Source organism: Notothenia coriiceps, unplaced genomic scaffold, assembly GCF_000735185.1.
Source record: "Notothenia coriiceps isolate Sejong01 unplaced genomic scaffold, NC01 NC01_scaffold00018242, whole genome shotgun sequence".
Classification (NCBI taxonomy): domain Eukaryota; kingdom Metazoa; phylum Chordata; class Actinopteri; order Perciformes; family Nototheniidae; genus Notothenia; species Notothenia coriiceps.
The window spans coordinates 126595-142934 of NW_011350943.1; the positions used below are offsets into that span (position 1 = coordinate 126595).

Here is a 16340-nt window from a genome sequence, read left to right on the forward strand (position 1 = left end):
AAGAGCTGGAAGTGCAAAAATGCTAACTATTTCCCCAATGTTGGACTCGTTCCTGCAGCACAATGACTGGTTGCTAATCGGAAGTATCATTAATAGACATGTTTCTGTAGGCAAAGACATTCTCAATCCTAATAGTGGATATTCTGTATGAGTTGGTAAAGTAAACTATGAATTACACTGCTCATTAAGTCTTTTTTGAACCATTATCTAAACTCTCAAACCAGTTAAATGTTAAAGGGAATGAGTCGATAAAATGAGAATGAATTCACATGAACGGATCAAGGTACAGGAAAACCGACGCATGGATCACACCTAAAATTAATTAAACACGGATTTGTCAGCCTCATTTTCCAGGGAAGGCAGAAAGAATATTGAATCTAACTTGGAGAGGGTCCGAGTCCCTTGACCCTTGTCAATTATCTACAGGGGTCCCTCAGGGCTCTGTCCTCGGTCCCCTCCTCTTCTCTCTGTACACAAACTCACTCGGATATGTCATTAGCCCGCATGGTTTTTCATTCCATTGCTACGCTGACGACACACAATTAATTCTGTCTTTTCCCCGTTCAGAAACCCAGGTCGTCGCACGCATCTCTGCTTGTCTAACAGACATCTCTCAGTGGATGTTTGCTCACCACCTCAAGCTCAACCTGGACAAGACTGAACTGTTTTTCCTTCCGGGAAAAGATTGTCCCACTCTTGACCTAACAATCAACATCGGCACCTCTGTTGTTTCCCCGACTCAGACTGCAAGGAATCTGGGTGTGACCCTAGATAACAAACTGTCCTTCACTGCAAACATCGCTGCTACAACCCGCTGCTGCAGATACACTCTTTACAACATCAGGAGGATACGTTCCCAGCTGACCCAGAAAGCGACGCAGGTTCTGGTCCAGGCTTTCGTCATCTCACACCTAGACTACTGCAACTCCCTCCTGGCTGGTCTACCTGCATGTGCCATCCGACCTCTGCAGCTCATCCAGAATGCAGCGGCTCGTCTGGTCTTCAACCTTCCTAAAATGTTCCCACACCACGCCGCTCCTCCGCTCCCTTCACTGGCTTCCAGTAACTGCTAGAATCCACTTCAAGACAATGGTACTTGCGTACCATGCTGCGAATGGATCTGGCCCTTCCTACATCCAGGACATGGTTAAACCGTACACCCCAGCGCGTGCACTCCGCTCTGCATCAGCCGAACAGCTCGCTGCACCCGCACTGCGAGGGGGACCCAAGTTCCCATCAGCAAAAACATGTCGGTTTGCTATCCTGGCTCCAAAATGGTGGAATGAGCTTCCCATTGACATCAGGACAGCAGAAAGCTTACATATCTTCCGGCGCAGACTGAAAACTCATCTCTTTCGACTCCACTTCGAGCGATAATAAAATGAAAAACGAAAAAAACTAAATAAAAAGCACTTATATACTAACTAAGCACTTAAATACTAGGACTGGCTTATCTAAAGCCAGTTGAGTAGCACTTAAAATGGTTTGGCTCTATGAAACCTAATGTTCTTATTCTATTTTCTTCAAGTTTGTATCTTCTTGGTCGAATGGATAAAAGTGTCAGCTAAATTAAATGTAATGAATCTAGCTGTAAAACAGTGTCATATAAACCGAATCCCAACAGAACCATAAGTGGTGCTTCTCAGTCTCCAGGCCACGCTCAACGCCTCATCAACACAAACCACATATGCTCATTTGGCATTACTATTCTTGCTGTGGCCTCCCTCTTGATGTTTTATTGAAGTCTAATAAATGACAAGAAGATTGAACAGGCAGACAGTGAATGCCATTAGAGAAGACCAGCCTCTCCCAAGAGCAGCACTAAAAAAAACCTTAGTGTGTGATGTGTCAATAAAACAGTTTGACAGTATTCAACATGCAGGGCAGACAAGGCTTCACAGCCCATTAGATACACTAAGGAACAGTAGCATGGGGATGATATAAAGGCCTTAAAGGCAGAATTGAGAGTATTTCAGCAGCTTAATGTGATAATGAAGCATATCAATCTCTAACAACATGATCATCTTTATACATCTTACAAGCATGCAAATATTTTTTGTTAGTCTCTAGCAGATTTTCCCTTCATGTAAAACCTTTTATATTTGTTTTTCTAAGGCAGGGAGCTGTATTATATTCATGTACAGCCCTGGGCACACACGCATTCTCGATAATGTACACACAGACACTAATGGGTTTATATGAACACCTACAATAATAGTTGGCTTTGCAGTGTGAACTTAAGGCTCATTTTTATAAAGTTTCGCTTATACCCGTTAAAGTACATCACATATTTTAGTTGGTAATGGAAAAAATAAAGACCCAGTTGCCAAGGATACTCCTACACTGAAAAAAAGGGGTTGTTCAATTTGCAAATATGCAGTTAATATATGAGACAGAATTTATTCATGTTTTTCACTGAAACATCAATCAATCATGTACTATTTTAATCTTGAGGGGTGTACGTTCTATAAGTCTCAATCATGTTAAGAAACAAGAAAAAAGTTATGTTTATCTCTGTAACTCCGCTCATTGAGCACATACGTCAGCAGCTTGCTCTGCAGCCGATTACTCAGCTTCTTATTATTGACAAATATTTTATTCACAAATCAAAATGGTCGGACTCAAAACCCTACTTTTAATAGTTTCGTAATTGAACTTGAACAATATGGCATTTTAATGGACAAGATGAAAAGCAGAATTAATTGCAACAAATCCTTATTTGAAAATGTTGAAGCTTTTTTTTTTTTAAACAAAGGGGGGGCGGGATGTGTCCACCATATTTTCTTCCCTTATCGGAGGAGTTAGCTGGTTCTGTTCCGAGGAGATCTCTACAAGGTAAAAGTTATTAAAAGTTATTTAATGTCATCAAATGTTCGTCATAGTTACAGGTTATCATCATTGATTTGCCGTTACAACGAGCAACGTAAATTACAGCTGTCAATTTGTAAACATTGTCATTCACTGGTGTTAGCAAGGATAATGCCATAAAAATCATAAGGTGAGTTTATATTGATTGACTTGTGTTTAGCGTGTTTTTATAGTGTGAGTATTTGTAGAGCGTAAGTCCGGCAGTTGCATGCTTTTGTGGTGGAACATTACGGGACATAATTCACTGAGTTATAGAGAGTGTGTTGCGCCACGGACCTGTTAGGTAGCGCACGCACCTGTGGTTTGTTATCATTCTAGCTTGAGTAGCATGTAATGAAGTTCTTCCTACCTTTCTGTAAACTAATGGAAAATAAAGTGTGGAGTTCCATACTCAACACGCCGCCTCCGACTCCCTTTCATCGGCTCTACGCTTGTTTACAATATTTAAAACTATGAACCTTGCCCAAAGTTATGCACATTAAACCGAGCTCAGTGGGGAGGGGGAGTCATAGCCGATGGATGAGCTTGCGGCATATTTGCGGTACGTCTTGTTTTAAATTGTTGTGTCATGTCTGCTGTCAGGCATGTCTACTCTTGTGCCAACTTTTAGGGGCGCTGAGGCAGATTGTACGGTAGTAGGCTACGTTAAGCGACCATCTTTACCCATTTAAGGTGTTGATTGTAAAATATATTACAATATTGTCTGTGAGACCGCAGTGTTTTCCCTAAAAAACGGTGTATGTATCTGCTTTGATCCGCTCTGTGTTCATGTAAATACCGTAAATACACACAGAGCGGATCAAAACAGACACAATATTGTGTGTGGGGGTGTGTCCCGGAAAGCGACACTTGATACTGAAGAGTGGAGGATATTAATTATTGTGTAACATTTTAGCAGTGGTGCACATACAATGAATATGGGGGACATGCCGGACAGATCTTAAAGTAAGGGTTACGATCCACCCGCTGTGAAATGAACTTATCTTTCATATTTGCCGTACACTTGTGTTTACGGAAGTTGAGATGTTTCTCGGTTGTGATTGGTTGACTAACTTAAACTGGATCTTTAACAAATTGAAAACTGGTATTAGTCTGACAATTTCTGAATATTTATTCATNCCTAAGCTAAATGGACTATTCGACTTCAGCCACAGTCTCAGTAACCATCAAAACAAAGTGAAGCAATGGCCGACCAACGGTTCTGTGAGGTCATCTTCAGGTGGGGTCAAACCGGTGTGCTTCTGCCCTCCCCCCACCTTAACAACACTGGGGCCGTTTCTCAATCTCGAGGATGCTGGCTTGGTAGTCGCGTACTTCCAAGTCACTTCCTTCAGAAACGAAGCAAGTAGCTATGCTTCCAAGCCACGGCTTCGGAAAATGAAGAAGAATGGAACAAGCCACTCTCGGTTTCAACATAAACTGTACCGAAAATAAATACCTCACGATGTGTATCTAATTATGAACTTGCTTTACTTTCACGGAACACATTTTTGGTGATAACAAACAAATGTAACAAAGTAACATATTTACCAACACATGTTCTACGCCACTACATACTTACATTTAAATGTGTGCTGCGTCGGTACAGCCATTCTCCGCAAGGGTTTTTGAAATTGGTCCGTGCGCAAAGCATTGTGGAGATTTTAAGGACGCGAAGTCTACCCATGTGCAGCCTCGAAATTTCCCCCAAACCAAGGACGCGGCCTCGGTGGAATTCCAAGTATGCTGGAGATTGGAACAGTCCTTGGGCGGCACTCGATGACGTAGTATCCTTGAAATATTGGCTTGGAAGCCAGTATCCTCGAGATTGAGAAAAGGCCTGGCCCTCAGTGAGTCTTTACATTGCTGACACCACTGCAGGAGATGCTGCCACCTGCTTGACAGGGAAACAAAAGTGCATGCAAATCATAAGACCACAAGTCTCTCAGTTTATATCAGACACACAGAGGCAAAGACATGAATCCCACATCTCATCAATGTTTCAGTTCTGTAGTACGTCTAATATAAATATCCATCATTCATTTTAATGCAGATCCTTCGTGGAATTCTTTCATATATATATATCAACAATGATTCCTGTGGTATGATGGATACTACTGTCACTTAATCCTAAATAGAAGGACACAGACTTACAATCCAATCTTCCATTCATCCAAAAGTCTGTAAGAAATACACAACACATTAGAGTTTCTTCTAAAGGAACACCACCTACAATCTTACACAGTTAGTCCATTGCAAATAATATCTATTTTTTATTTGTTTTATTTAAGTATTGTCAGTTCTGCACAACCCTCTGGATATTTTTGCACATTTGTACCTACACAGCTTTCCCCTCCATAACAATACCGCAAATATTTTTATTTGATTATTCTGAGTAATTTGTCATAGTGAACTCTACGTTTTTTGGTATATCCAGATTTCATGTTAATAATGTTCTATATCTTAATATATTTAAAAAAATGTTCTTTTTATCTTCTTTGACCTGTATGCACAATATACACCAAGGCAATTTCCTTGTAGCCTATGTGTAAACTTTCTTGGCAATAAACCTGTTCCTGATTCTGATTAAGGAACTACCCTCCCCAGCATGTTAGACAAATGTGACATATTGGGGGTTAAATAAGCTTTTAGGGAATTACATTTTTTTTGTATTCAATCCAGTTAGAATTCACCATTTTGCCCAACTTCCCCCTTTCTGCAGGGCCAAGAGCGAGCAGATAAATCCTGACATATCTAAAGAACATTTTGGAAGGTATAACAATTAGATAATTCCATAAACACACTCAAATCTATACAGACTGCATTGCCCTTGTGTAAAGTCGGTAAAAACTAGGTGGCGCTAATTCACGTGAAGCAGGAAACCAGCCGTTATTCCATCAACGAAGAAGAAAACTCACAATGTTGTCTTCCTGTTTTCACTCACGTGTAAGAAGAGTCCCAGCGTAGAGCTCGTGAAGCGTGTGTCCGGCAGAAACACGAGCAAAGACCGAAAATGACTCAGTTAGACGGTGTAATGTAAGTGTGACACTGTGAAATAACTCACCGTGTTCAGGTCTCTACTCTCTTCTTGTCCAGCACTCGAAAAAACGCACTTTGTTAAGACTGCTAGCGCTAGCCTAGCATAGCTAGCACGTTGTTGCTAAACACGCACTGTAAAGCTGTAGTTACAGTCTGTCATAAACTTGTACTAACTATATGGCTAACAGAACGCAGTCCAGGTGCATCACTAAACTGTTATATATTATTTATTTAGACTTTCAGCAACGACCATGGTCAGACTGAAACATAGTGCAAAGAAAGATATTATTTGTATTCTATTATAACAAATGTGTTTTTTTCGTCTCTATATTAATGTTAGCTTATTCTGTATTATTGCATGTCTTTCTTTTTTTTAAGCTGCTATGGCACTTTTGCTGTAACAATGTACATTTCCCAGCTGTGGGACTAATACAGGATTTCTGATGATAAGGGTTAGGATATGTTAGGGATGTAAATATATTTAATTTATACTTCTAATTCTATAATTGTATGTAGCTGTTTATGTGTACTTCATAGTGGATGAACTCTAGTGACTTTTAGGGCTACGGTAAGTATAAGTTTGTCTTCCTATTCCTGCCTGTTGGTGTCAGCTGATAATACAATACAGATACAATTGGAGGGATGAAACCCTCTTTAATGTCACACATACATGCACACAGCACACACATTACATGTTACTTGTGAAGCACAAGGAAATTTGATCTGCATTTAACCCATCCTAGTAGTAGAAGCGGTGGGTAGCTATTGTACAGCGCCCGGGGAGCAATGGGACTGAGGGGGGATGACTATCAATAACCAGCAACATTACACAATAAACTATAAAGCCCCTGAGAACCAATGCCATGTTTGACACATATTTGTTTCTAAATCCTGTGGCATCTTCCCCTTCCTCAGAAAACCTAAAACAAAGCGCTCCAAGCGCTTCCTAGACAGAAGAGCGCCCAAGCTGACTGAGGATGTAAAGACCACCATGATTATGAAAGGGGGCAATGCCAGTCAGACCGTCACCCAGGCCCTCAAGGACATAGTGAGTAACCTGATGATGAAAGACATGTGTTTCACACAGTTGCATGCGCTTTTCTCAGTGTCCATTTCCAGATTATTGTACACATGACAAAATCACAATGTGTGTTCTCCTTCTGTTACACTTTTGAAAGTAGCTCAATGTCAACTCTTCTTTATTCCAATTCGGTACAATTTTAAACTGTCATTCTGAAAAAACAACAACACAGAAGATCTAATCGCAGTGTTTTATTCAGACTGCTGAGATGGGTGTAATTTGACCTAAAGCATCCCTCACATCACTACCTTCTCTTTATCTCTTTAAATTGGACTGGTTGAGTGTTGTGTTCTAGTGTGAATCTCTACAATAAAGTGATAAATATCACATTTATATCATAATAGGCGCTTTCACACCGGAGTACTTTTCCTAGGAATAGTTCCGATAGTTCCTGGGATTTTGCGTTCACACCAAAAAGATCTGGAACTAAAGCTTTTCTTTGCAAACCTTTGCACCCCTTTTCCCTGGGGAGAAAAAGGTTCCCATTTCTGATTAGCTTGGCGGATTACAAACCACGCCCCGTAAAACAATGAAAAGGTTTTGTGAAGCCGCCATTTTATTTGCTCACATTAGCATTAGCCCTGCGCACCAACGGAAAGAGACTAACTTATGGCAACACAAAAGAAAACATGGGAGCGGTGGAGATGAGGAGGTGTCGTCTTTCTGTCGATTTACTCGGAAGGCTTCAAGCCAACTCCGGGGACTTCCGTCCGGGGACTTCGGGTGGCAGTATAGAGTGGCGAAGTCACGCCCATCTACTTCCGGTCCATGGGACCTTATTTCTGAAAAATTATGTATTGAAGTCAATGGAGAAAGAAAACTTATCTTTCGATCCCATTTAAATTGTGCCACGCATTACACATGATGTTAGTCAATATTGAAAAATAATTTCCGTGTCAAAAAAGTCACAGTTTGTCGTAAAACTGTTGAAATATAAGACTATGAAAAATACGCAACTAGAAAAACTACAAATCCCAGAGTCGCGTAAGTGATGTCATAACTGATGTCACAATTGTTTTCCTCCGCTAAATATAAGAGATGGCATTGAAATAAATCAACATGGAACCAGTACTCACTAACTTTGTTTCCCCCGGCCCCTTATCGGAGAACACCCAGCTAGTAACCAAGCTTCAGCTAGCGGCAGTCAGAAACTCAGGTATCTTCGAATCTACTTACAAATAAATATGGGGAAGTTCAACCGTATTTGGTTGGAAAACATCAAATTTAGTGCTTGGTTGAAACCAGTGGAGGGAACGTGTTTGAAGCCTGCTGCACCTTTTGCAAAATAAATTAGCGTCTGTTTTGCTAATGTAGCGTTAGCTAGTGCAGCGTTAGCTAGTGCAGCAGCTCCCACAACAACACCGGGGGACCTCCGGGCGACGTTTGGGTCTATATCAACCCTAAAAGCGGAAGTGCTGTCGACGCTAAATACCGTAGCTAAACACCAATCATACAACAGCAACGATGAAAGATTGTAGCCAAGGCAGCAGAGCTCTGAATATAGCTCTTGTCACACACACACACACTAGGACTATCCCGAATACCATTTTTCGGGCTCCGGATATTCGGTAGTAATCAGCAGCGAATATTCGGTGTGGAGAGATTTTTTTTTTTTTTCAAAAGGTTTCATAACACGCTCCGAATCCGAGACACCTGACAACACGCTGTTAAGCAGAAGCGCAGAAAGAGCATACTATTAAGATTTATATTTATTTATTGTAGGGGTGCACCGAATGGGAAATTCTTGGCCGAAACCGATACCGAAAATAGGAAACAGTTGGCCGAATGCCAAAAGGCCGAAAATGATTAATAGAAATATATATATATATAATGTATACATTTTTTACCAATGTTGTTCAGCTACCTGATTATGGAAAAATAAATGATTATGGCAAAACTTAACTTAAATAATAATCGCTATTATGGGTCCATAAACATTTATTCAGCACTTTTGAATGCATACAGCACATTAATTCCAAGTCAAGTGCATTTTATTTTCTCTGTAGGATAACTACAACAAAGTGCATTCAGAACAAAGCCAAGGTGCTTTAAAACTGCATAAACATCTAGGCCAGTAGGCCTACACCAAAATAGTGTAAATAAAGACTGTAACAGCCCGGCCTTCAACGACAACAAATGCACCTATAAGTGCATGCATACAAATGTGCAAACTGGATAAATCCACATGAATGTAACTATTTACAAATGAAATTACAATTGAATTTCAAGAATCTGTAAATAAGGCTGTCGGTCCTCATAAGCAAAGTAGTAAACATTGTATAAAGATATATAAAGTGAAAACTGGATACAAAATCCACAATCAATTACAAATTAAATTACAATTTTGTCATTTCCTCTTTAATAAATTATGTTAATATCATTTTATTGTAAATTATCAAGAAAATTTACGAGGAACTACGTACATTAAATTGACCATTTTCTAATGAACTTTTATTTTTATATTACTATATGACAATATCACAATTAAAGGAATGGAGGAACATGTTCGTGTCTAACCCGAAGAAGTCTCTCATGAGCGTCCTTCTTTTGTACCACTAAATATTAGGACGGGATCACTCCGTTCGTCGAAAGTACCTTTACGGCACGTTTTACCTTAGTAGTCATAAGGACACTAGTAGAGAAGGTGTGGGAGGTAGTTTCTGGGACAGGTCCACTTGGAAGGAGATATTAGTTTACAGAAATGAAGTCGTCGTCACCTCGTCAAGCAATTGAGTGGTATTGTTTATGTTATCCGCGAAAAGTGTTGTTCATGGATAAGGGTTCCTTATCAAGGGCCTTGAAAATAAAGGACCTTGTTAGTTCATTTAGCGCAAGTGTGACCTTATGTCATGGGTCGCAAAGGGATATATTGTTTAAACCGCCACGTCGCGGCGCGGACTTTCTACGTGCGTCGTAGAATAAAATTATAATTTATTATTATTTCACCGCTGGGAAAAAGTAAAAACTAACAAACAAAACACCTAAACTTTCATAAACACAATGACATTACAAGTTATTTCCTAATAAAAACCGATTTAGAACTCTGTAACGGTGATCCCGACATGGGCTTATAAGTTTATTAAACAAGCAACCGGTTGATTAGCCCAAAGTTAAAGGTAAAAGCCTATAAGCCAAAAAAAAGGGGTTTTAAAAAAAAAGGGGGATTTATATACGTTATATATATATATAGTGATTTCGCTTAACGGTATAAGAATATGATATAAATATGAAAACTTAACGTGACAATTTTACGCCTTTATATATGTTAGAGTCGGACACGAGGACTGTAGCGCAAGTGAGGTCAGTGGCTTGCGTGTTGCCGTGCGAAGTGGTAGCAAAGTGGTGTGGACTTGTGTTTTACGTCTTCTGAAGTCCGACACACCCTGGTAATAATTTAACTGCTGCCATTATTTCTTCCGTCACACGGTTATAGGCGCTGTTCTTTGACCGGAATGGTGCCACCGTTTTTTGAGACTTTTCAGTTGGACTACGACATTCATCATCGGGATTCGAATCGTACAACAGTTCAACCGGTACTACTTCTGACGAAATTAGGCGGGCAAATTTGTCATTGCACAATGTGTGACTATATTTTACACGGGTAAATGAAAACGAAACCCTTTTATCAACGGTTCGTTCGTTGGTTTAACAAAAAAAATATAATCCAAAAAGTTAAAATAGGCTTTATCACTTTTATTATTCCTCATTACACCCTTGTAGACCTCCGGATTCCGTTAATAACCGTATGTCAAGCAAGTAAATTAAATGCAAGAAGTAAATAAATTTATGACAAATAGTACATAGACATTGTTCATAATGTGACAAATCCGGATACAATGCCGAATACAAATTTTCATAACAACAATATTGTCTTTATACAAAAAACATAGAACAAACTAGAATCAACATTTTCAATATACTGTCTTAAACCTTCGCGTCTAAACCAGGGACCCGTGTGAAATCAAAATTACAAACGCTCATGACTTCTGTTATTATGAATCCCTACGTGGCTATAAGCCGGCGGGTTTTAATAATCCGGCTTTTACCAATTTTTCCGGGAAAGCCGGCTTTCCCAAGATCGTGGGCTTTTTTATAGTGGCTTACAGTCTCTTGTCGCCGGAATGCAACCAATTTATTGCACAACAACACTACTGCATTAGTTTTGCGCCGCTGTTTCGTGCCACCGCGCTGGTACGAGGCCGACCGAGTGTCGGTCTGTACAGGGACGGCGAACTCTGGATAGTGTTTTATAGTCTCTTTCTCCGGCGCGCCTAACGCTAAACATTTTGCACAAGTCGACTGTAAAGAGCTCCCCACATTGAACGTTTCTTGAAAGTGGTGACAGGCCTTAAAATGAGGTGGTGAACTTTACGTTTTGTGGGCCTTGTTTATACGGCCTCATTTCTTGTTTAGTGTTCGTGACCTGGTCGCGTCTCTGACAAGTCCGACCGAGAGTACGTCACGAACTACTCTTCTTCCTTGTCTTGAATACCGACTATTTTAGTCTTCTTCGATTACAAGTAATTTTTATTGAGGGTAAAACGGAATTTATTCATCTGTGTTCCGACCGAATAGGATTCCGAATAGATCAAGATGTTACAGATGAGGATATGGTGAAAGGACTTGTTAAAAGGTAAACACTCAATATTAAGTGTAGAGTCCAACTAGTTAGAGTCCCCCTTTACTGTTGTCGTGTCACAAGTTATAATAACATGAAAGGCCAGATAGGATTTACGCTTATGTTACAACAAATGGTACGCGAGTACTCGCTCGTTGGGTGGGTTTTTAAATAAACGTNATCTCAATACTTTGTTATATACCCTTTGTTGGCAATGACAGAGGTCAAACGTTTTCTGTAAGTCTTCACAAGGTTTTCACACACTGTTGCTGGTATTTTGGCCCATTCCTCCATGCAGATCTCCTCTAGAGCAGTGATGTTTTGGGGCTGTTGCTGGGCAACACAGACTTTCAACTCCTTCCAAAGATTTTCTATGGGGTTGAGATCTGGAGACTGACTAGGCCACTCCAGGACCTTGAAATGCTTCTTAAGAAGCCACTCCTTCGTTGCCCGGGCGGTGTGTTTGGGATCATTGTCATGCTGAAAGACCCAGCCACATTTCATCTTCAATGCCCTTGCTGATGGAAGGAGGTTGTCACTCAAAATCTCACGATACATGGCCCCATTCATTCTTTCCTTTAAAAGGATCAGTCATCCTGGTCCCTTTGCAGAAAAACAGCCCCAAAGCATGATGTATCCACCCCCATGTTTCACAGTAGATATGGTGTTCTTTGGATGCAACTCAGCATTCTTTCTCCTCCAAACACGTCTAGTTGAGTTTTTAAGTTCTATTTTGGTTTCATCTGACCATATGACATTCTCCCAATCCTCTTCTGGATCATCTAAATGCTCTCTAGCAAACTCCAGACGGGCCTGGACTGGCTTAAGCAGAGGGACACGTCTGGCACTGCAGGATTTGAGTCCCTGGCGGCGTAGTGTGTTACTGATGGTAGCCTTTGTTACTTTGGTCCCAGCTCTCTGCAGGTCATTGACTAGGTCCCCCCGTGTGGTTCTGGGATTTTTGCTCACCGTTCATGTGATCATTTTGACCCCACGGGGTGAGATCTTGCGTGGAGCCCCAGATCGAGGGAGATTATCAGTGGTCTTGTATGTCTTCCATTTTCTAATAATTGCTCCCACAGTTGATTTCTTCCCACCAAGCTGCTTACCTATTGCAGATTCAGTCTTCCCAGCCTGGTGCAGGTCTACAATTTTGTTTCTGGTGTCCTTTGACAGCTCGTTGGTCTTGGCCATAGTGGAGTTTGGAGTGTGACTGTTTGAGGTTGTGGACAGGTGTTTTATTATACTGTTATACTCTTACTCTTATACTGATAACGAGTTCAAACAGGTGCCATTAATACAGTTAACAAGTGGACGACAGAGGAGGCTCTTAAAGAAGAAGTTACAGGTCTGTGAGAGCAGAAATCTTGGTTGTTTTTAGGTGACCAAATACTTATTTACATAATACATAATTTGCAAATAAATTCTTTAAAAATCATACAATGTGATTTTCTGTATTTTTTTTCTCATTTCGTCTCTCATAGTTGAGGTATACCTAGGATGAAAATTACAGGCCTCTCATCTTTTTAAGTGGGAGAACTTGCACAATTGGTGGCTGACTAAATACTTTTTTGCCCCACTGTATGTGATATTCAGAGAAAGAATTCTGGTTATTTCGACACCTCGGAAAAAAAGCAAGCAAGAGCATCGCACCTTTTAACTTTGATATATTAAGAGACAAAAAGAGATAAAGAAGGAAAGGGATAACATTGTTCCAAGGTTATTGCAAGTAAGGTGAAGGAGTATGTGGGTGTAAATTGAATATATGTAAATGTACAGTTAGTGTTTGTGTCTCAGGTAAAAGCATTAGGAACGGTGATGCTTGGGATTGGTTTTACATGTGGAGGGGAGAGCCGACTTACTTGAGATGAGACACTTTCATCATCTCAATGGGTGGCTCGTCGTTTCCTCGCTCGCCTCTGAATGCAAAGCATCTGCCTGGAAATCACAACAGACAGAGAGAGGGAGAGGGGGGGGTTGTGAAAGAAAGCAGGACACGGTATCTTTCCTCACACCTGTGAAGAGACTGATTGATCTCATTTACATTTAGTGGCAGGGCATCCTGGTTTCATCTCTTTCGCCAGAGCGGAAAGAGCAAACTGCCGACAACTTATTCTCACCAGCTGCTTTAATCCCTGCTTTACATTTACGCAAAGTCGCCATCCACCGAGCTGACATTATGCAGGGCATCAAGGTGCCCCTTTAAACAAAACAAGAATAACCTTCAGAGCATCATATTTGCCAAAGGAAGTGCTGACCTGATTTTTGCTGAGGACACTCAGGAAGTTGGCCTGTTTAAAATGTGCAGAGCTGTCTGTGGGGAAGAGGGTGACCTCTAACAGTTTCCTCGGGACTGCAGTCGGTGTGTTCCAGAAGTGTTTGTAAATCGCTAGGCATATGGTGTAGAGGGAAATTGGGAGACTTGTGCAGCATTCGAGGCTAATGCTTTTCTTTTGAAACCAAAGGATTGACACTCTTTAGCCTACACTTTTTAAAAACTGGTCAAATGTGCGTTTACAAAAAACAAACAAACATGTTAAGTCACATTTTTTCAATCGGCTGTATGCAATGGGAAGAGGCATGATTTTCACTACTATGGTTTCTATATTAATACTTTTTTTTTTCATTGATGACATTTAGATTCTTGTATTTTGCTAGATTAACACTTTAATGTTGACCATTATGACTTCTCTCTTAATATCTGTGCATATTATTACTTTTAACATCCACATTTTTGTCAACTGCTTGTGAAGCACTTTGAGGGTGCGTTTGATTTGTTCGAAAGGTGCTATATATATAAAGTTTGATTGATTCCTTTATTTACTGCTGATGATTACTGGAAATAGGTTTTAAAGAGCTGAGCTGATGATCATCCACTAAATATAATGTGTAATTATCACTGTCACACATCATAAATATGTACTGTTTGTGAGGCAATGAAAACAGAGTTCACAACAACTTCAATCAATCAATCAATGTTTATTTATATAGCCCAATATCACAAATGTTACATTTGTCTCAGTGGTCTTCACAGTTCGTACAGAATATCAGTATGACAATACGACACCCTCTGTCCTTAGACCCTCACATCGTACAAGGAAAAACTTCCAGAGAAAACCCACAGTTTAAAGGGGAACATGGGAGAAACCTCAGGGAGAGCAACAGAGGAGGGATCCCTCTCCCAGGACGGACAGACGTGCAATAGATGCCGTGTGTAAATTGAAAAGATAATACATTTGCAACATAGGTAGACCAAATGTTTGGAAATGCATGTGTCTATAATAGGAAGATGAATCCACGAGGATATCCATCCAGGACTTCTCAATACCAGCCTTCCCCGAGTTATTACAGCATACGGACACATCTTTTTTCTTAGATAAAAAAAAAAGACTAGCTGCTATCATTTCTGCAGAGACCAGGTATCAGCACAATTTAGTAAGACGAGTGAGGAAGATGAGTTTCTATCCTGGAGTCTGAAATCTTATCAGAAAATGCTGTAAAGGGCACCAGTTGTCTGCATTGGTGGATTATACTATCGGCTGAAGCACAGAGGATTTAAGTACTCAACTTGCTACCTCGCAGTTCTAGTTGAGAACTTGATCATGCAAAAACATACTCACCTTTCCTGAATAAATGAGAGGTATGAACCTACACTCAACAAACAGAAACTATATCCTGCAAATGTGGCATGGCAACTGAATGTATTCTAGGTGCAGCAGGAATTTAAATGTTGGATAGTTGAATTGCCAATGTATACATCTTACATTAGAACATTCAATGAAATATATCCACAACATAAATCAGTAGGCTGAAGAAATATACCTCATAAATGATTTCCTCGGTACAAATCATAATATTTTGGTTTTTACTTCTAAGTAGAGAAGATTTTGCAACATGTACATACTGTTGGACATCTTATGAGCAGTGGTGGAAGAAGAAATTAGATATTTTACTTAAGTAAAAGAAGAATTACTATAGTCTTTTACTACTCAATTACAAGTTAAAGTCCTAATTATAAAAAGTGACCTAAATAGAAGAATAGACGTCTTATCAGTAAAATGTACTACATGTTTCCAAAGTAAAAGTAGTCAGTCTGCAAATTCTATAGCACATTTTGCAGTGTTAACATTTTTTATTATTCAGTTTCTATCAATAATAAATACATTCACTTGAATAACGTGCATATATAAAATGACAGTACTACATCATATAATGTGTTTTTATATGTAAAAGTACCTAGCTAACTATTAGTGTTAAATAACTGTAATGAAGTGAAAATGCAGAATTTAGTGGAGCAAAAGTATATGTAGCATGAATTTAAACTACTCAAGTAAAGTGCAAGTATTTCAAAATTGTACTTAGGTTGAATACTTGAGTACATATACTTTGTTACATTAGACCACTGCTAATGAGCTCCTGAAAGGTGTATACAGTGGGGCAAAAAAGTATTTAGTCAGCCACCAATTGTGCAAGTTCTCCCACTTAAAAAGATGAGAGAGGCCTGTCATTTTCATCCTAGGTATACCTCAACTATGAGAGACAAAATGAGGAGAAAAAAAATCCAGAAAATCACATTGTCTGATTTTTAAAGAATCTACCGGTATTTGCAAATTATGGTGGAAAATAAGTATTTGGTCACCTACAAACAAACAAGATTTATGGCTCTCACAGACCTGTAACTTCTTCTTTAAGAGCCTCCTCTGTCCTCCACTTGTTAACTGTATTAATGGCACCTGTTTGAATTCGTTATCAGTA

The 16340-nt window shown here is 39.8% G+C and overlaps 1 protein-coding gene across 1 annotated transcript; it reads left to right on the plus strand.

Annotated features, from left to right (window-relative positions):
* Positions 1-5759: 5759 nt before the first annotated feature.
* LOC104950846 (ribosome production factor 2 homolog) lies at positions 5760-7036 on the plus strand. Its single transcript, XM_010777421.1, has 2 exons — positions 5760-5883; positions 6802-7036. Exons 1-2 carry the CDS (start codon positions 5861-5863, stop codon positions 7019-7021), a joined length of 243 nt encoding a protein of 80 aa, XP_010775723.1. The 5' UTR covers positions 5760-5860; the 3' UTR covers positions 7022-7036.
* The last annotated feature ends 9304 nt before the right edge of the window (positions 7037-16340 follow it).

What these genes read in the sequence shown, in the direction of transcription:
- LOC104950846 (XM_010777421.1), top strand. Translation starts at nt 5,861, where the DNA reads ATGACTCAGTTAGACGGTGTAAT. An exon ending in ACTCAGTTAGACGGTGTAAT is followed by an intron (nt 5,884 to 6,801) that starts GTAAGTGTGACA and finishes CCCCTTCCTCAG; the next exon opens with AAAACCTAAAACAAAGCGCT.